The sequence below is a fragment of the Schistocerca gregaria genome, chromosome 4 (genome assembly GCF_023897955.1).
Source record: "Schistocerca gregaria isolate iqSchGreg1 chromosome 4, iqSchGreg1.2, whole genome shotgun sequence".
In the NCBI taxonomy this organism is placed as follows: Eukaryota; Metazoa; Arthropoda; class Insecta; order Orthoptera; family Acrididae; genus Schistocerca; species Schistocerca gregaria.
This window is the reverse complement of record NC_064923.1, coordinates 53,755,574-53,776,728: the sequence shown is the minus strand read 5'-3', so window position 1 is coordinate 53,776,728 and position 21,155 is coordinate 53,755,574. Positions and strand designations below refer to the sequence as shown.

The window sequence follows — 21,155 nt, the reverse complement described above, 5'->3', positions numbered from 1 at the left end:
TCGGCTCGCTGCTCGCGCTTCACCTTCCACCCGCCGCCTCCCCGTCACGCCTACTCCGGAGTACAGCGTTCGTGTACAGACACTCCCCCTGCCGCTGTGCCTGTATTTGTATGCTGGCAGGCGGCAGCCACGGATACAGGAACGACTACAGCCGCCAGCTGCCAGATGCCAGCGCACCTCTGGATGCCCGTCACGAACAGCCGACAGCCAACAGCCGGCACCGGCGGCTCCTCCCCCCCCCTTACGCAGTCACATGCAAGCGAGCGCCGCACGCGTACTGAACTCGCCACCCCAGTCACGCAGCTCAGACCCGGAATCGTTCGCATACCTGACAGCGACGTTCTAATTTCATGCCTACAGACTTAAAATCACCTCTTTTTTCAGTTACGTAACTGGGACGATAAACTCTCTCTCTCTCTCTCTCTGAGTGTGTGTGTGTGTGTGTGTGTGTGTGTGTGTGTGTGTGTTCCTACTGTTGCGGCCACATGTAGTAAGCATTGCTTCACGCAGTGGCGGATGGCAAAACAGAGGCAGCCGGCGATGGCGGCATTGCGAAGTAGGCGCAGCACAGATAGTCTTGCTGACAGCAGCAATCTACCAACCTGCTGACGCACGGACGCACGCAGACCGAGCGCCGAGCGAAGCCTGGAGTGTGCTGAGTAAAGCCGTCGGCTCCCGGACCGTGTAGAGGAACGTTAACGTTGAGCGTGTCAAGTTCAACGTGCTTCTGAACGCTCAGGAAAGATGCTACTTGTGCAGACGGTACGTGGGCCCCAACGTGGTATACGCAATCGCAACGCACTCAACAGGCGCGCGTAAAATTACCACTTTAGCTCTGTTAAAACGGACATTTCCTCCTTCGTCTATGGAAAGGAAAGTACCACGTCCAATCAATAAGGACACAGGCTTATAAAAGTTCCATTACAAACAGTGCGGTACAAATTTGGAATACTTCTCCGCATAAAACAAATATTATTTCACCATTCCCACATTTTAGTAAAACCTCAAAGTCAGTCTTACTTGATCACTGTTCTTACCCAGTAGCAGAACTTTAGCAACATGTGAATTACGAAGCGTAAAATAATAAGGAGCAAAAGATGTTTATACAAGTAGCGCAAGCTGTCCTGTAGAAGAGGAGGAGGAGGAGATTAGAGTTTAACGTCCCGTCGACAACGAGGTCATTAGAGACGGAGCGCAAGCTCGGGTGAGGGAAGGATGGGGAACGAAATCGGCCGTGCTCTTTCAAAGGAACCATCCCGGCATTTGCCTGGAGCGATTTAGGAAAATCACGGAAAACCTAAATCAGGATGGCCGGAGACGGAATTGAACCGTCGTCCTCCCGAATGCGGGTCCAGTGTGCTAACCACTGCTCCACCTCGCTCGGTGTGTCCTGTAGATTAAGCCAATACAAGTCACCCCTAAAAAAAGTGAACTTATATTTACATAACATGAAATACTGGAGCATATGCTTGCATTAAACTAATAATAAAGTATCAGAAGCTAATAAAAACGAGAATGCTAGGAGAAAAAGTTGGAGATGTTAAGACGTGAACCACAACTTCAACAAAAACTCAGTGGTAGGCAGAGACGGTACTTTTTTTTCCATTGCCAGGCCAGACTGATCAGTGAGTCACTGAATGGAAGCCTTTTTTTTTATTTTTTTTCTTTTATATACCTTCCACTTCAAGCGTTGGCCCCTATCACCCATACTACCCCCAAAAACCTATCTAGCCTAAAAACAAAACAAAGCTAGTGCCACCGCCACTTTCATCCTAAAGCTAACTAGGACGGCCGTTCGCCACCACTTCAGGTTTCGCCAACGAAACAAAAATTAAATATGCCTCTGAACTTTTTATAAAAAATTATAAAAGGAGAAAGGAAAAGGGTATAATACTTTATTATATTTTATTTGTTGTTCATTTTGTTCTTAGTTTGTTCTTGTGTATTTATTTGGATTGGGAACGCAGGTCTCCTGCACACTTTTTTTATCTTTTTATTTATTTATATAGGTATCAATGTGCGAACAGTCATAGTTAATCAAGTCTGGAAAACCTAAACCAGAATGAAGACACAATCGAAGATATTAAACGTAAATAACATGAAAAGAAAGCTACCACGTCGTAGTTGGGCTTCCCAGCGACTGCGCCCACTGATAAAGATTGTTCAATATATGCTCGTTTGCAGTTCGTTCTGACCTCATCTGCCGCTGCCTGGAACATTCCAGCTGCGCGGCGGGCTGTGAAAGGCACTCCATAGGTAGTTTGCAAAGCACTGTCGATATCTGGTATGCCCGGAAATAGCATGATGTCTTTCTTGCAAATAGAGCCAGAAGTCAATGAAATTCTTGTGTCCGTCACGACAGAGGTAATGGACCGCATGTTCACGTATCCAGGTGACGGAGTTGCTTCGAGTCTTGGGGTAAAATGTCTCATCCGAAAACAATAACGTGCGTGCAGATACATGCTCCGGCCTAACTCGCAAGAGATAAGCCAGCATTTGCCGCACTAGGTGCCAAACCGGTTCCGCCTCTCCACAGCTGCTGCGGTGCTCGTCAGAATCTACTGTGTTACAACCCACACAATTGGGAGATTCTGCCATGTGGATATTGTAGAGACGTTCTTGCGTCACCAGCTTCCCATTAACTATTACGTACCATTGGGATACAACGTCGGAATCAAGCATGGCATCGTGTACAGTCTTCCACACCACGCACCACCGTACGTCATGATATTTTAGTTCGACCACATTTAGGGGGCGGCGTTGCAGCATGTCGAGATATAGGCGTCGAGTCGTGGCCATTTGTGGTGTCGTGAGCGCTACACTGCAATAACTTTGTTCTAAATAGAAACGTCCTATATAAAAGAGGGGCGCTGGGATGTCCTGTAGTGGCACCGGCGCTCTTAGTGAAACAGGTCGAGGCGCCGTCAGAAGCAGACTCGTGAGGCTCGTAGGACAACAGCGCAGCAGACATAAATGTGAACTAACATAGAGGGCAAAGGCCCTATCATGGACGTTGACTAGGCCGAGACCACCTTTTCCCTTGGGGAGGGTAAGAGATACGTATCTGATCTTCAGTAACATACCAGCGGTGACGAAGTATCCCAGCGCTGCCATAATGCTACGACCCAAGGGTTTCGGAATGGGTAGTGTTTGTGCGACATGCGGTATGCGGGAGGCAAGATATACATTAGCATAATACGCCCGCTGAACGATGTTGAGGGATCGCAAGCGCTGATTTGCAATTCCGGCCCTAATTTGGTGAAGAAGGCGTCGATAATTGAGCGTCGTCGCGCGTCGCATGTCGTTCATGAACTCTAAGCCCAAGAAGCGGACAGTATCACTGAAGCGTAAGGGGGCAATGTGTTCCTGCGGTAGCCCAATCCCGATGCTCAACGCGACAGACTTGTCAACGTTGATTTGGCTACCAGAAGCTGTACCGTAGGTTGCAATCCAGTCCAACGCCGCGGCCATATCGTCAGCTCCTCGTATGACGATCATCAAATCATCCGCATATGCAGTGCATCGATAGATGGAGCCGCCGAACTGTGTCCCAGTGAGCCTGTCTCGGAGACCACACAACAAAGGTTCTAAGGTCAATGCAAATAACAATGTTGATAATGGACCTCCCTGTCGTACTGATCGGCGGATAGGCATGGGTGCCGTCAATCTTCCATTAACAAGAACTCGAGAAGTTTCCCCATGCAGAAGGCGTGTCAACACTATGATAAAGGGGTCGGAATATTCCATGCGCCGTAGAACGGCCGTGAGGAAAGTGTGGCCCACACGGTCAAAAGCCTGGCTAAAGTCGATAGACGCCAGGGCTGCCGGCAAACTTCTCACCCGTGCAAGGGAGATGAGATCTCTGTAACGACATAACGCAGTTCTGATGTTGTTGGGTCCTCCTAAGGATATCTGATCGCTGGACAGGACGTGAAATAGTGTGCCCCGAAGACGTCCTGATAGCAGCCTCGAAAAGATCTTGAAGTCGCTGTTCAATAACGTTAAGGGCGATAATCACGGACATGATTCCGTCCCTTCGGCTTATGGATGGGGACAATCAGTCCTTCCAAGAACGGTGCAGGCAACGGTATACCCGAGGACATCAATTCCTGACAAATTTCAACCCAACACGGTACCAACAGTTGTTTAAATGCTCGATAGAACTCTAATGGTAATCCATCGATTCCTGGTCATTTATGGGGAGTACCTTTACCAATGGCGTCGATCACTTCCTCTTCTGTCATGTGCTGTAACGGTGTCTTCCGTTGCCATATCAGGGAGCACTGCTGAATAAAGTTGAGCGTAATGCCCATAGAAGGCTTCTGCTATATCTGCTTGTTCTGCCACGTGTCGTCCGTCGTCCGTTATCATGTCGGTTACCAGTGCCCTATGGCGCCTCCTGCGTTCTAGGAGCACGTGGTGCATAGATGGCCTTTCTGATTGTATCATGTCTGGAGCACGCGACCGTATAACAGCGCCTTGTAAATGTTGGCGTGCTAAGATGAGCTGCGCTTTCGCGCGACTGACTATGATCTGGCGGTCAGGTGAGGGCTCCATAGCAAGAAATTCCCGCAGGATGGTGTAATAAAAGTTTTCCGTGCTCCTCCTCCATGCCGCCGCTTCCCGGCCGTAAGCCATGAAGGTGCGCCTAAGAGCAGGCTTCACACATTCAATCCACCAACTGAGGGTCGATCGGTAACTACCACGACGCTGTAAGGACGCGTTCCACGACTCTTCGATAACACCTTTACATGCCGGCTCGTCCAGATGGGCGACGTTCAGTTTCCAGGGGGGCCTAGTGCGCCACACACGTGCAGGTTGGAGGGCAATGGTGCAAATATAGGCTGTGTGGTCGGTGAATGCAGTGGGCCAGAGCTCTGCTCCTCTCGCCGCCATCGAAAGGGTGCGTAATATCTTCCGAAATAAAGCGGGCCCGATCTCTCCGTCTCCCTGATCCTGAAGGGGCATATACGTTAATAAGTCGTACACCGTTGAAAGTTACCGCCATGGCTCTTGCACTCGGTAAGTACAGTACGTCCGTAGCCGTCAGACCGTCTCGTAGCAGAACAGCTACACCACAATCGGTAGAAGAGGCGTGGGAGATGTGGGCGGTATATCAGTAGAAGTCAGGGAAAGTAGCGACACATACTTCGTGTAAGAGGGCCACATCGACGTCCGCCGCATCAAGCATGCGTTGTAGCATTGTCAGTTTGTGTGGTGCCCTTATCGCGTTGATATTGATTGTGGCAAGGCGAAAGGTGTGCTACCTAGCCTCTTCACCTAGGGTAGACGCCATAGCAATCAAAGCTAACCGCGAGAGATGCCGGACCCACCAAAACAGTTTCAAATTAAGAGTCTTTCATGCTAGGAGTGGCATCCCCAATGCCACCCCCTCCCTTGTCACCCGCGCCCTCTTCAGGAAGTTCTTCAACATCGTCCGACCACAGTGGCTGCAACACCATGCTGTGTAGCTGATCGTCACCTAAATCTCCCGCACGTACGTCGTCTTTGGTAGAGGTAGGCGCAGCGCCATCTATCGACACGACCTGCTGCATCTGTGTTGCAAGAAGTAACTTGGCACTCGTGGTATGGGCAAGTGAACCGTCTACACCACCTAGATCCTCAGCAGGCGCAGCATCCATGCCGTCTGATGAGATGTCACCTTCTTGACCGGCCGTGTATAGGAGGCAATCGTCAGAAGGGGTGCGCCGACGTCGCTTCCGTTGTCGAGGTGAACGTTGCTTTCGAACGGACATCCGTATCCGAATGTGGGAGGCAATCCAGTGTCGTATCACCTTCCGCTAGGAAAGCCGCAGTTGGGACAATGTTTGCGTCCACGTCCATCGCGTTCTGAATGTTACGTTGCGTCTGGAGTCCGTGGGACTGCTGCTGCTGTTGTTGCTGTGGAGGGGTCGACATATGGGTTGGCATCGGGGGTCCTTCCTCTTCCTCCCTTGGTACTTCTGGCGTCGATGGGTGTGTCTGATCGCTCGTTTCGTCCTCAACTATGGTGCGCATCGTCGTCTGAGCGTACGTGAGGGGCAAGATTGTCGTCCCCGTCGGGGAAACGGAGGCTCCCACTGGTAGCTGCGCAATTCGACGTTGTAAGCAGCTCGATCGAACATGGCCTTCCTGCCCACATCCGGAACAGGTACGCGGCTGACCGTCGTACATGATGATTGCACGACAGCCACCGATGTGCAAATAGGACGGCATATGTTTCTTGAGCTCAAGTTTAATTTGGCTCACACTATTGTAGACCTTATACGTCGAGAAAGTTTGCCACTTTTCTGCAACGTGGCTGATAACATTGCCATATGGTCGGAAGGCGCCCTTGACAACTTCGTCTGCGACCTCGAAAGGGTGCTCAAAAACCCTCACAGTCCTTAGGCCCATGCCTGCATGATCCACCGTCACTGCACCGATATGCCCGTCAGAATGTTTGAATCTGAGAGAGTTCGAGTATTTAGACACCACTGTCGCGCAGACCTCTGCACTGGTTATTTTAACGTAAACCACGCTCGCCGTTATAGACAAATGTATTCCGACGGCAGTCGACGGATCTAAACGTAGATCGTCGCGTATGAACTGTTCTATTTCATAGGCTCGAGGACGCGCGTGATCTGGTTGGAAAGTAATTTTGATCGTATCGTGGCGCCATGTGTGTGCCATAGTCGCACTGAACCTGGAACTAATACAACTCGCGCCGCGAGAAGGTAAACACAAGCAAGCGCTCACGGTCGCGCACGGCGAGGCGCAGCGGATGTCCTCGCCCCACCGCAGGCGAAAGCAGACTCTACTCGATACGCTAAACCAACGACATGTACTTTATGCTTAACCATATTATATTACCCCTTGCTAAAAACATTGATATAAATACTTAGGTCACTGACTGAAAATTAATTATAACAAATTGTAACAAGAACAATGCGTTTTGGGTAGATCTTCAGTGTGTCGATGCCTCCAAATAGCTTGCTCTCATAATACACAAGTTACAATAATTCTTTTGCCACGAATATGATGTTTCTCATTATTTTATTGGAACGAATCCCACAACTAACAAAGGGTTTTCCAGTGATTCTCAATTTGCTGGTGCTCAGAAACTGCATATATACATATAGGCTTGAAATGAATGCCAACATGGCGCCTCATAACTCTGTACTGAAGGGAGACGGCGTGCGTCTGATGTAGGTGGCGTTGTGCCATCTCATTGGTCAACGCTCAGACGCAAGCTCAGAATATCTGACATACCAGATATTGCTCTGCACGTTCGGAAAGATTCCCGAACGTGCTATTCCACGCTATGACGTTAGAAACACGGCACGCTCAACGCTCAAAGTTCGGATGCACGGACAGTGTGCCGACGGCTTAAGGGAAGTGAGGCCAGCACGCTAAGTTACTCTGCACTATACTGCGGGAGTAATAACAAGAAGCTGTCACCGAGGGTAAAAGACGTCCTCCTGCTTGATTTAAATAGTGCAGCGCAGTCAGCAACCGACAGAAGCCATTAGGAAGCAGTTCGGGTGTGAGGACGGACGTGGTCCGTGTCCGAACGTTCAATCTTCGTAGGTGACGATCCCGGAAGTCTGTTCCAGCTCGCAGGAGTCATCCGTTCGCCTCCAGATGTCTACTTCAGCTCTGGGGGTCGGCCCGCGTCCGGTCGGCACCATGGCTGACTAACTACAGCGAGAACCTCCAGCAGGACCGGACACAGCGCGGTCTCGGGCACAGGCGCCGCCGGGGACTGACGCCCGGACTCCACGGCAAGCCGGCCCCACGACGCGAGGTCCGTCTATGACGCGGACATCGCGACTGACGGCTTCCCAGCCGCCGGTGCAGCAGGCGGCGGCAGCTGACCTCTCGGCGACGCGGCTCCGTGGGGTGCCTGCCGTACTGGGGCGCCGAGCGGCGACGAGTTCATCTCAGCCACAGCGCATCCTCACTTCAGCAGAGCACTGGTGGCGCGCGTGGCGCAGATTGCCGGAGAATCTACACAGCAGCAGCCAGGCGGAAGGGTCCGCAGGGCTGGGCAGCGACGACGAGGGAGAAATTCTAATGAAAGCTCAATAAATATTTGTAAAACTCCACGCCGTCTCAGTCTTTGGCGCAGCCACTGTGTCTGCTGATAGCAAGTACTGCAGAAGTTGTAACAAGTAGCCATCTGACATAATACTACTGAATCGTGTTTCATCCGACTGTCGTACGAACTTCCGTATGGAGGCGTGCCAGGGGTTGAAAAATAGCTGAAAGGATTGAAAACGAGCAAGTTTACATGTCCACTTATTGTACTGATTCAGTTTTCTCATGCAGAGAAATCATGATGACCGGTATGTTTTATTTGATAAAAGCTATCTAAGCAGAATTAACATAAATACCGTTTAGAGTGAGTTTGCTACAATCTTCAGCTCATCAAAACTTTGTGACATAAAATGTGTTCATTTTGAACTGGATCTCACGCAGTTTTCGGTGGTAAGTTCCTATGGGACCAAACTGCTGAGATGATCGGTACCTAGGCTTACACACTACTTGATCTTAACTTACGCTAACTTACGGTAAAGACAACACACACACCCATGCCCAGTGGAAGACTCGAACCTCCGTCGGGGGGAGTCGTGCGAACCTTAGCAAGGTCCCTTAAACAACGTGGCTACCCCGCGTGGCTCGCCAAGTTGTCATGTAGATAAAATGTTGTACATAATGTAAAGGTTTGTCGTAACTAAAACATTTACAATCAAGAAGCACCTTGTGCACATGGTCATGCCCAATTATGTAGCAGTCAAAGATGATTCTTATGTCATAAAAAACATTATATACATGTCCGGTTAACGTTAACAGATGACATACTGTCTATTTTATGGCATACTCTGTTTTTTTGACGTAAGAATCACAAGTAGTGCTATGCGAATGTGCATAAGGCGCTTCAGGATTTTAAATGTTTCAATTATGACAAACCTGTCTATTATGTGCTACATTTTATTTACATGACAACTTGGCATGAGGTCCAGCTCAAAATAACATAAAGTTCCGAATACCTGAAGACGAAACCGGTTGTATGTAAATAAATATTTATGCGACCTTGGCTTTTAGAATTTCTTACCAAGTTAGGTACTGGATCCTTACATGCATTTATGTGAATCTCTCCTCCAACGGACAGTCCCAAACAACTGGAAAAAGTCCAGGATTGTGAAATAATGGGTCCGCAAAATTACAAATATCCTTAACGTTGGTTTGCTGCGCACACAAAGTGTTCTCAAATTGCCGTTACAAACTTCGTGGAATTGTAGCGGGGAGTGAGTGCATAATATTTTGAATAGGAGACCATGTTCGGAAATACCGTTTCCGTGTTAATGCCGTTTGATAAACTGTTTGCTATTTAGGTATGGAACAGGGTAGTCACTATTGGGGGTGGTTACATCGGATCGGCTGATGTCATTTGATGTCTGTGCCACCTCTCTGGCCTGGTTCGAGCCACATTCACGTGTCTTTGATGGTTAGAGCAACATCGTTGAGTACACGTTTGCAGAATACACCGACATGATCCTCGTGTATGGTAAAGGTCACCGTAATGGAATAACTGCTTGTCGCCTTTGTCACGTCTGTCTCCATCGCAAATGGTTCAAATGGCTCTGAGCACTATGGGACTTAACATCTGAGGTCATGAGTCCCCTAGAACTTAGAACTACTTAAACCTAACTAACCTAAGGACATCACACACATCCATGCCAGAGGCAGGATTCGAACCTGCGACCGTAGCAGTCACGCGGTTCCGGACTGGAGGCCACAGTTAAGCAATGCCTTCGGGGAAGGGCAGCTTCACCGTCGTGCAGACGTGATTGCGGTGGTCCAAGGAGACGCCGCACACCCAAATTAGAAGAGGCCGTACTGCATCAAGAAGGTGTATAGAGCCTGTCAACGAGAACACGCGCAATTTATGTGGCTACTAATGATTGGAACGGTGAAGCAAGTGATCTTCTGGGTCGCGAATAATGAATTACTTGTAAAAGTGGTTGTGTTACCAATGGTTGCTGCACGGAAACGGTACCATACATTTCCGGACACGGGTTCCAATTAAAAACATTATCTGCTAACTCCTCCTCTACAACGCCTAGAAGTACAGGGAATTTCGAACTACCTGCATTCTTCAGCATCGTATATCTTTGAATGTACACAATTTCGGTGAAGATAAAATAATCTATTCACAAATCTGCATGAACTTAAAAAGCGTAATTCTCTCACGATTTCCTGCGAAAAGCTGATGAAGGGCAACAGGCACATTCCATATTCCTAGAGTAGCGAAAAACGTTTGAGATGATTACCAACTGCAGACTGTCAAACGAATATCCCAATATAGGAAATAGGTTTCCAGAAATATGATTGACTCAAAGACTTTTTAAGTAATACAACTCAGTGCGTTGCTCTGGACGGTGAGTATGCGTCAGAGAGCAGAGCATCGTCCAGAGTTCTCCAAGACACTATTACTCTTGTTCTCTATACCAGATGTCCCTCCCAATTGTCGGCAGACGCATCTTCTCTGAGGTTTCGGTACTTATTTGCAGTTTAGCTTTTGCAGTGTGTAGCTGGAGTTAGTTCAAACATGCACTGCTCACGAAACTTCCTAGCAGATCAAAACTGTGTGCCGGACCGAGACTCGAACTCGGGACCTTTTCCTTTCGCGGGCAAGCTATGGCGACGGGGCGTGAGTCGTGCTTGGGTAGCTCAGTTGGTAGAGCACTTGCCCGTGTAGGCAAAGGTCCCAAGTTCGAGTCTCGGTCCGACACACAGTTGTAATCTGCCAAGAAGCTTCATATCAGCGCACACTACGCTGCAGAGTGAAAATCTCATTATATATACTGCTCATCACTGCTTTCGTGTGACGCCCAGCGATCACAGAAAGCGTCGGTTTGTTTTTCGTTACAGACACAGCTATTTTTAAGGCGAGATTTTTGTACCTGTTAGATATAGCGGACCACAATTATTCTAGTGCGATATTTTTTTATCGATATGTGTTAAAAGGGTCACTAAAATACGAAGGGTAACCAGTACTCCAACAGAAAATGAGCAGCGCTGCTGAACAGCAGTAGCTGCAAGTGCGGTGCTGTCGCTGTGCAAATACCGGTTATTCTTCGTGTTTTGTTGTCCCTGTTAATACGTATTGATGAAACGAATATCGCATTAGACTAATTTGGGGACAGCTCTATAGAATGCTTACAAAAAATTTCGGTTGCAAAAGCATTTCGTATGTAACAGGAAACAGTTTGCAACGTGACTCCAGTTACACACAGCAAAAGTGAAATTGTATGCCCCGAAACACAAGATAAAATGCGCCTGAATACTCGAATGAGGGACACCCTCCATACATAAACGATTTGAGGGGTAGAGTGAGCAACGATATGCAGCTGTTTGTTGATGACGCTGTAGTCTACGGGAAAATGTCGTTGGCCTTAAGAGGCTACAGGATAAAGGACAACTCTGATTGAATTTCTGTTTACTTTGATGAATGGCAGCTTGGTTTAAATATGGAAAAATGTGAGTTAAACAGGATGTACAATCCGTTAAAGTTTGAAAACAGTATAACTAGCGTGTTGGCTGAATGAGTTACGTGATTTAAATATGCGCCTGCGCAACCTTGCAAAATGGAATGAATACTGAATGGTGGCTACACTGAGTCACAGCTCCAGAGATTGCGCCAAAGACTGTTATTCCGCCGCCGCCTCCACTGGTGCAGTAATAGTTCAGAGGTTGCTGTGGGTAGCACTTGTTGAGAGGATGTCGAGAGCAGTACTAGTTCCGAGGATGTCGTGTGCAGTTGTTGTTCTGTTGGGCGAGAGAGTAGATGCTGTTCGGTTGGTGTAATGTATAGATGGAAAATGTTGCAATGATCACAGTGTATTTTTCGTCAATATTTATGGAGGTAACAATAAAAAAATTGTTTCACATTTCCTTAATCACAATGCCTCTTGGCCACAGGTTCAGTCAACAGAGCATCTGGTTCGTGTTCATGTATTAGTCTTGTAATTCTGATTTCTATGTGCAGTTATAGTGTTTCTGGTTTTTCAATTAGTTCATTGTAAATGGTGTTTAAAATATCTTGTCGTATTGAGGAAGAACCGTGCCAGATACATGTACGTTGAATCACACTACCGCACACAGAACAGTTACACTTGTGCTTTGTTGTTTCGTAGCTTTTATAGTTGCAGGGGACTTAATTAATCAATTGTGTTGACGGAAATTTCCTTTCATTCTTTATTCTTATTTTATGCAGTCAGATTGCGTACTAATACTAGTCAGGGCCAACCGGTTACAAGACTTCGTAACCGGACACACAGCTACTAAAATTATTGCATAATAATTAAGCCTCCATGCAGCACGTAAGGTCGGCTGAACCGAGGGTGAAAGATCGACTTCAGTTTATTGGGAGAGTTACAGGAACGTGCAGGAGACTGCGAATATAACACTTTACGACCCTTTCTTGAGAACTGCTCGACTTAGCCGGCAGGAGTGGCCGTGCAGTTCAAGGCGCTACAGTCTGGAACCGAGCGACCGCTACGGTCGCAGGTTCGAATCCTTCTTCGGGCATATATGTGTGTCATGTCCTTAGGTGAGTTAGGTTTAAGAAGTTCTAAGTTCTAGGCGACTGATGACCTCAGAAGTTAAGTCGCATAGTGCTCAGAGCCATTTGAACCATATACTTCGTTAGGTTGGCAATAGGAAAACATACCAAAGAAGATGAAACACATAATGGAGTGGCAATATTTACGCTGTGAAAAGTAGTGTATGACGAAATAGTTGTATCGAGTGACAAAAGAAAAATAGTCCACCACAAAAAAGAGCAACAAACATGGTCAAGAGTGTGGGGAAGGTGAGAACACAAATATGTGATCGTGTCGTATCGATAAAAATGGTAGTGAGATCTTCAGACCAGATGTGAGAAAAAGCAGACCAGCAAATCGTAAGTAATATTTTTCTTACAAAAAATATCGAAGTGAACTGTTTGATTATCTATAACTAACAAATCTGTATCGTTATAGATCCCACTGATGATGCCTTAGAACAGGAGAAGGCGAAACGCTTATGGAATAAATAAAGTAACTAGCAGCAGAAAAAGGCAGTTTTATTTACAAGTATTGATATTTGTGCTTGGCACACAGTAATACGGATTTATGTGCGCTTTGGGCAGTAGCACAGTGTGATTGCTGGATACTCACAGACGTCGACAGCGCGGGCTGGTGGCGGAGAGGCGAGCAGCAGCAGCAGCAGCATGGCTAGGCCTATGGCTGTGGCTGGGGGCGGCGGGGGCGGAGCTCGCGGCCGCATGGTGCCGCCGCCGCTAGCCGGGGCCGCCGCCTCCACTGGGCCGCCGACACTGCCTCATCTGCAACACGCGGAGCGGAACAACACTCTCAACAGCTGCCTAGCTACACAGCGCCCACCAGCGCACTCGAACTAATACATAGGTAAGAAAACCAGAACGAGAGGAAATGTCACACACCAGCTGTACGTCCACAGGAACAACAGTGATGAGCCTGAACATCATGACCGCTACCAACTACTTGTGCGCATAACCGTATCAAGCTACTTTAACTTTGTAATTTACTGTAATGGTGCTTTATTTTTCCCCTTTTTTCCTTTTTCCTTTCCTTTATTTTCAAACGGCTCACCTAATGTTGACTTATTAAGGTGCCAAAACAGATATTGAAATGAAACGATCGTATGGTAATTTGGGTGAATGAGGTTGAGAGAGAGAGGATAATGCAGCTGCCGCGACGGCTCGATTTCCTGCAACCCGCAACGCCTTCAAATACCAGGTGCAAAATTTACAAATTCTCCAGCTCGCCACGCCCAAATTATAAGTCCTACAGAAGAAATAAAGAAGACCTTTTTTGTAGGAAATTTGTTGGTAGTTAAATCTTGTACCAGGATAAATTTTCGCTATAGGCTGTATAAATGTGACCTTCAAACAGGTTGAATAATCCAAAAACCATGGCCTCCAGCGAAAAGACATGCCAGTATAAAATTTAACTACAGTAAATTACCTACAAAAAGGTCCTGCTCATTTTTTTTGTTGGACGAACAGTATCGGTGTATTGAGCCAGAAAATACTGAAATCTCATTTGCAGTTTTCAAGGCGCTGCAGGTTGCGTTACCGCGATCGGTAGGGGCAGCTGAAGTACACTGTATAGTAAGAAAGTGAATACAGGGTGTCCAAGGTGGAATGTTCAATGTTCGGGCACATGATAGGAACGACCATTCGAAGTGAAAAGGTCCAATAAACATGGGCTCTAAAACAAAAACCTTAGAAGCTACCAGCACTTGCTCATTTTCGCTACTGTAAACTTATTATATCTCTTTCACTGAAGAAATGCTCATAGCATGTAGTAGGTAACTTTGATCAAAATTATAGAGGTTCAAATTGCTACACAAGAAGATTTCACACCGTATTGAATGTCGATGGTCAGAGATGATGTTCAGTTCCGTAATCTTGGTTAATAATCTATTGCCTGTATGTATAAACCTGATACGACTAACTGACTTATCCGTCTAGATTCTAGATTATCGTTGTCGACAATTCAGATTCATTTATTCTGTTTTTTTTTTTTTTTTTTTTTTTTTTGGAAAATGTTTCAAATTATTTTTAGTGACGTGTAGAGGGTCTAAATGCAGAATGATTTCTGGTTGGTCAAAGATTACTTTTAAGTGTCCAATCGATTTATTAATCTGTTTACTTGCATCTGCATCTACATCCATACTCCGCAAGCCACCTGACAGTGTGTGGCAGAGGGTACCTTGAGTACCTCTATCGATTTGCAGCGGAGTGTGCGCTGATATGAAACTTCCTGGCAGATTAAAACTGGGTGCCCGACCGAGTACCAGGCTGGAGTCGTGCTTCGGTAGCTCAGATGGTAGAGCACTTGCCCGCGAAAGGCAGTGGTCCCGAGTTCGAATCTCGGTCGGGCACACAGTTTTAATCTGCCAGGAAGTTTCATATCAGCGACCTCTATCGGTTCTCCCATCTATTCCAGTCTCGTATTGTTTGTGGAAAGAAAGATTGTCGGTATGCCTCTGTGTGGGCTCTAATCTCTCTGATTTTATCCTCATGGTCTCTTCGCGAGATATACGTAGCAGGGAGCAATATACTGTTTGACTTCTCGGTGAAGGTATGTTCTCGAAACTTCAACAAAAGCCCGTACCGAGCTACTGAGCGTCTCTGTTTCAGTCTTCCACGGAGTTTATCTATCATATGCGTAACGCTTTCGCGATTACTAAATGATCCTGTAACGAAGCACGCTGCTCTCCGTTTGATCTTCTCTATCTCTTCTATCAATCATATCTGGTACGGATTCCACACCGGTGAGCAGTATTCAATCAGTGGGCGAACAAGTGTACTGTAGCCTTCTTCCTATGTTTACGGACTGGATTTCCTTAGGATTCTTCCAATGAATCTCAGTCTGGAATTTGCATTACCGACGATTAATTTCATATGGTCATTCCATTGTAAATATCTCCTAATGCCTATTCCCAGATAATTTATGGAATCAACCTGCTTCCAGTATCTGATCTGCTATATTGTAGCTAAATGACACAGGATCTTTCTTTCTGTGTATTCGCAGCACATTACACTTGTCTACAATGAGATTCAATTGCCATTCCCTGAATCATGCGTCAATTCGTTGCGGATCCTCTTGCATTTCAGTACAACCTTCCATTATTACAACCTATCGATATACTACAGCTTCATCCGCAAAAAGCCTCAGCGAACTTCCGATGTCATCCACAAGGTGATATATATATATATATATATATATATATATATATATATATATATATATATATATATAATCAATCGTACTGCTGCGTTCTGTTATCTAGGAACTCTTCAATCCAACCACACAATTGGTCTGATAGTCCTTATGCTCTTACTTTATTCATTAAACGACAATGGGGAATCGTATCAAACGACTTGCGCAAGTCAAGAAACAGGGCATCTACCTGGGAACCCGTGTCTATGGCCCTTTGAGTCTCGTGGACGAATGGCGCGAGCTGGGTTTCACACGATCGTATTTTTCTAAACCCATGCTGATTACTACAGCGTAGATTTCTAGTATCCAGAAAAGTCATTTTACGGTAAAATCAAAACCGTAAAGATAAAATATGCTCACATAAGGAACAGAGTACGGCTGCTTTATGTCAGGAATGTGACACCAGGTAACGCAACACTGCTGCTAGACTAACGAATGTCCAACCAGAACAAGAGCTAAAATAATGGCTCAGTTGAAGAGGAAGGAAAGAGATGCAGATAAGGAGGCAGAGAGGGAACTGCTACCCACTAATAAGGCCAGACAGGGAGTGGAATCTCCTTACACAGAGCACGCGCTGTGCGACTAGGCTCTGCGCACACAATACGGAGCGACTAGGAACGCATCCTATCTGCAGGAGCGGGCGGTGATCGTGGCGACAGACGCAGTGAAACCCTGCATGTGCCCCCACAGTGCCTGGCCCTACTGCACGGCGGGCTACATCAGCGAAACACGAGACGGCCGCTCGCTGACACAGCACGCGACACAGAGGGGAGGCGTGCCGTCACGCGCCCTCCAGTTCCCTCCCATCTCTCCTTTCCCAGGACTCCTTGGGGAGGAGCTCATTACCATCCACGCTTTTAGTCTAGGGAGGAAGCTTCAGCCACGTGAACTCAGTACTTTTTTGGTTTTTATCCAGTAATGATTCTCTCAATTAGGCTGGTATTACACTATCAAATTTCCTAGTCAAAGATTTGATCGAAGATGTGATCAAATATACCGTCAAATATATTTGACAATGATCTTTGACGTAGCGCTAGAAGGGGTATTACACAATCATCATATTTTTCGTCAAAGTTCAAGATGGTTGACAACAACAACTTGTTATTAACCGCAGCAGTTGCATGTACCACAATTGCACTGTGTGCACATTCGGAAGAGAAGCGGGGAAAAAAGGAAACATACCTGGGTGAAGCCGTGGGTTTTAGGACGACACGATACAGGCATTCAACAGAACTTGTTACGTGAGCTTATAGTGGAAGAAGTCAAGTCGTACAATTACTTAAGAATGGATGAGCATACATTTCAGGATGTGCTCAGTGAAGTGTATATTCATATCACAAAGCACAATACTCACTTGAGAACTGCTACATCTGCAGAAGACAGGTTCACTGTAACACTCCGATTCCTTGGATTAGGTTAGCTTAGGTTAGGATAGGTTAGGTTAGGTCAGGTTAGGTCTCCAATTTTTTAATCTATTTTTGTAATCAGAGTGCCTCGCATTGTAAAGCGCCTCATCAGCTTCATACATCTCTATTAATTTTGTAGTTTTCGGCACACACCAATTGTAATTACCGGAAATGTTTATAAAAACACTGCAGACGACAGAACGCTGCAGCGATGCTAGCGCTCCATGTGGTAACATGTAACATTGCAGTGAACAGAAGACAAGTGACTTCTTCGGTCATATCTACAGCGAGGCCCTAGATTTATTCAAATATTGGACGAAATCTGACAAAGTTCCCTATGACACCATCAAATATCTTTGACAAAGATTTTTGACGAAGATATTCGTCAATGAAATTTGATTGAATAATACCAGCCTTAGACATGAAGTATCGTTAACTAACAGGGAGAACAGGCAAGTGCCATAACCCGACTTCCCAGAAACTTCGGCCAGTGGAAGACTTGTCGAATTATGCATGTCTCTGCTTATCCGAGGATACTCGAACGTTTCTGAGACAGCAATGTCAATATTTTAGAAGTACTTCAGATGTCTTTTAGCGCGCCACGGTGCCACTGCACCCTGTGTTCAAACTTCGATTATTGTTTTATTTTATTTTTCATTTACCCACCGAAATCCGTGGAAGATTAGTGCAGGAGTGTCTTGTCATCAACTTACGGGATACAAGGGCGTTATACGAGGAGCGTTCAGTAAGGAATGGAACACATTTTTTTCTCGACCATTTTAGGTTGAAGGATGCAGAAATTGCTGTCGGATGCCGTGGGATATTCCCGCTGAAGCCGGTGTAGTTTCATCAAGTTCCGACCGGTAGCGGCACTATTCGAGCCTTGAAAATGGCGCCTGTAACGGAGCTGCGTTCCGAGCAGAGAGCTGTTATTGAGTTTCTATTGGCGGAAAATCACAGTATCGGTGACCTAGCATTAAACAAGTAAAAGAATTTAAATATTTAGGTGAACTGATTGCAGAAAACTGTATTGAAAAGAAATTTGTCAATTATGAGTCTAGAAAATGGAAGGAGTTTCTGTTTACAAAAACAGTTTACAACAAGAGTCTCTCCTGGTACTGCAAAATACGACACTACACAATAGTTATTAAACTCGAAGCTCTCTACGCATCTGACACACTAAATCTTCAACGCAGAACACTAGAAGGGGAATTAGAAGTTAAAGAACGTAAAATAATGAGGAAAACCCTAGGACCAAGAACTAAAGATGGTGTGCATTATCCAAAAGCCAATGCATAAATGTATAAAAATATCTCCAAAATAACAGACACAATGCGCATGAGAAGAATCCATTTCATGGTTCATTTAGAAAGAATTGATTCAAACAGATTAACGCACAAAATCCATAAACGTTTAAAGAACAAAACTACAAGACCGAACTGGCACAAACAGACAGAAGAAGGCGTGAGAGAATTAGGGTCTCTAAATCTACATGAAAGAAATGAAATCAGAAAAGTGACAAACACACGGGGTTTTGACGAAGAATAGAGAAAAACTAACCGACATAGGTGGTCTACGCAACGAAAGCTAGCCCATTCGTTGCGTATGAAGGAATACTGGGCGAAATGGAAGGCCAACAAATGTTGATTACGCGTTATCCTGAGTGATCCATCAGCGAAGAAGAAGAAGAAAAAGCGCTATGAGTCGTCGAGCGAGGCGTCTGTCATCATAGCAACAAGGTTGCAAAGATCTATCTGATCTCCAGCGTGCCGGGCGGGTGCACACAACTGGGCCTCTTGCTATGTTGGACACTTTCATTCGAAGAAGCTGATGGATCACAATCAACCGCCTTGGCGCTCAACTTGACGTCTCTGTTGGTAGTGCTGATACACTCTCCACCAGTTGGAGTACTCAAACGTGTGAGCACTGTGGGTTCCTCGCCGCCTAAAAAAAGGCCATTAACTGCAAATAACGGCCATCCGCGAGCAATTGCTTGCGCCTTACGAGGCTCATCGTAACAAGTTTTTGGCGAATGTCGTCGCACGCGATGAAACAAGGGTTCACCACTTCGAACCGGAAACAAAACGGCTGTCAATGGAGTGGATTTAGACCACCTCTCCTCCGAAGAAAAACTTCAAAGCCGCAATCTTGGCCGGTGAAACCACGGTGACGGTCTTCTTGAGCTCTGTACGGGTTCTTTTGTTTGATTTCCTCCCTCATGGTGCAACTATCAACACTGAAGTGTACCATGCCATCCTCAAGAAATTAATAAAACGGCTTTACCGCGTTCGTCACCACAAAAATACAAACGAACTTTTCCTTCTCCAAGACAACGCAAGGCCTCATAGAATGTGCACCCGTAAGTGCACAAAACTCTGTGGCCCCGAGAGGAGTTCATGTAACTTCACTGGACCGTTCTTCGTCGTCTACCCTACAGCCCGGATTTCGCACTTTCCGACTTCCCTCTGTTTGGCCCAATGAAGGGTGCACTCCTTGGGAAGCCTACGTGAATGATGCTGAGGTTACTGCTGCAGCAAGACGGTGTTCCATCATCGACCAGTGGAGCGGTACCATGCAAGCATACAGCCCCTTCCAGTATGATGGCGCAAGGCCGTCGCAATGAACGGAGATTGTGTTGAATAAGAAAGTTTTGTACCGACAGCTACCCAGAATAATATCGTGCAATGGAGTCTTGAATAAAACCAACCTGCTTCCCGAAAAAGATAGTACTTGCAGTGGATCCTGATGCCATTTGGAATTCCTGTGCGATGGTCTGGGTAGAAGTCTACCTATTACACATTGCGACGTGTCGGCGGTTTCTGTCAACCAACAGACGAGGTCGGCCTGTACTCTTTTGTGCTGTACGTGTCCCTTCACCTTCCCTCTTCACCATCACATCGGAAACAGTGGACCTACGGATGTTTAGGAGTGTGGAAATCTCGCGTGCAGTCGTATGACTGAAGTGACACTCAATCACGTGACCACGTTCGAAATCCGTGGGTTCATCGGAGCGCCCCATTCTGCTCTCTCACGATGTCTAATGACTATTGAGGTCGCTGATATGGAGCACCTGGCAGTAGGTGGCAGCACAACGCACATAATATGAAAAAGTTTGTTTTTGGGGGTGTCCGGATACTTTTGATCACATAGTGTAGTATACTTAAGAACTCAGGAGAAGGGCGATCCTTCGTGATGATCCGAGATATTTTTAGCCGTACGGAAACTGAGAGAAATCGGAAGTTTGGTCCCTATGGGCACACATGGGTTTCGGTTTGAGTCTTTTCGGTTTTCTATGCTTTTGTCACCCTGTAGTGAGTATACAGTCGCTCAATACAGCGAGATCAAAAATTATGATATTGTGTCTAGTAACTAGCTGTACAGTGTGTGGTGTTTACGGAACGAGTCTCGGTGAAGTTTTCAAAGAGAACAATACATTTCTTTTATTGCGAACAAATTAGTGTGTAGTCATTTTGCGCGATCTTTCCCATGTTGACTTTAATCTGTACAATACTCCTGTTTTGTTCTATTGGACTCTATCGATGTAAGCTGCTAGGAGCAGTATTGTATGTTAGAAAAATTTGTTTCCATGGAAAAGACTCTCAGCTACGGTCAGAAGTACATTAAATTTAACAGAACATTATGACAATGCTTGTTACAACACGCGCATCCGAATTTGCCACATAAAACCAGCCTATATTTATCTCATGAGATAAATATAGGCTGATATCTCATGAGATAAATATAAGGTACCAGATTTTCACCAAGTTCTGTATTTCGAATATTGATGGCTTGTAAGATTCGAAGTTCGAGGTGTGTCCTGTACGTTTGCTGTTCAAATGTTCGAACGTCTGTGAGTTGCTAAGGGACCAAAGTGCTGAGGTCATCGGTACCTAGACTTACACCCTACTTAAACTAACTTATGCTAAGAACAACACTCACACCCAACTCCGAG

General features: G+C 46.1%; 1 protein-coding gene across 2 annotated transcripts in view; it reads right to left on the bottom strand.

Moving 5' to 3' along the window:
- The window catches only part of LOC126266886 (discoidin domain-containing receptor tyrosine kinase B-like), a 358,246-nt gene that overhangs the window by 219,831 nt on the left and 117,260 nt on the right, over positions 1–21,155 (bottom strand). For both annotated transcript variants that reach the window (XM_049971552.1, XM_049971553.1), the window contains exon 2: positions 13,206–13,372. In XM_049971552.1, coding sequence (XP_049827509.1) covers positions 13,206–13,314 — 109 coding nt within the window. In that variant the 5' untranslated portion in view covers positions 13,315–13,372. The remainder of the gene's footprint in view (positions 1–13,205; positions 13,373–21,155) is intronic.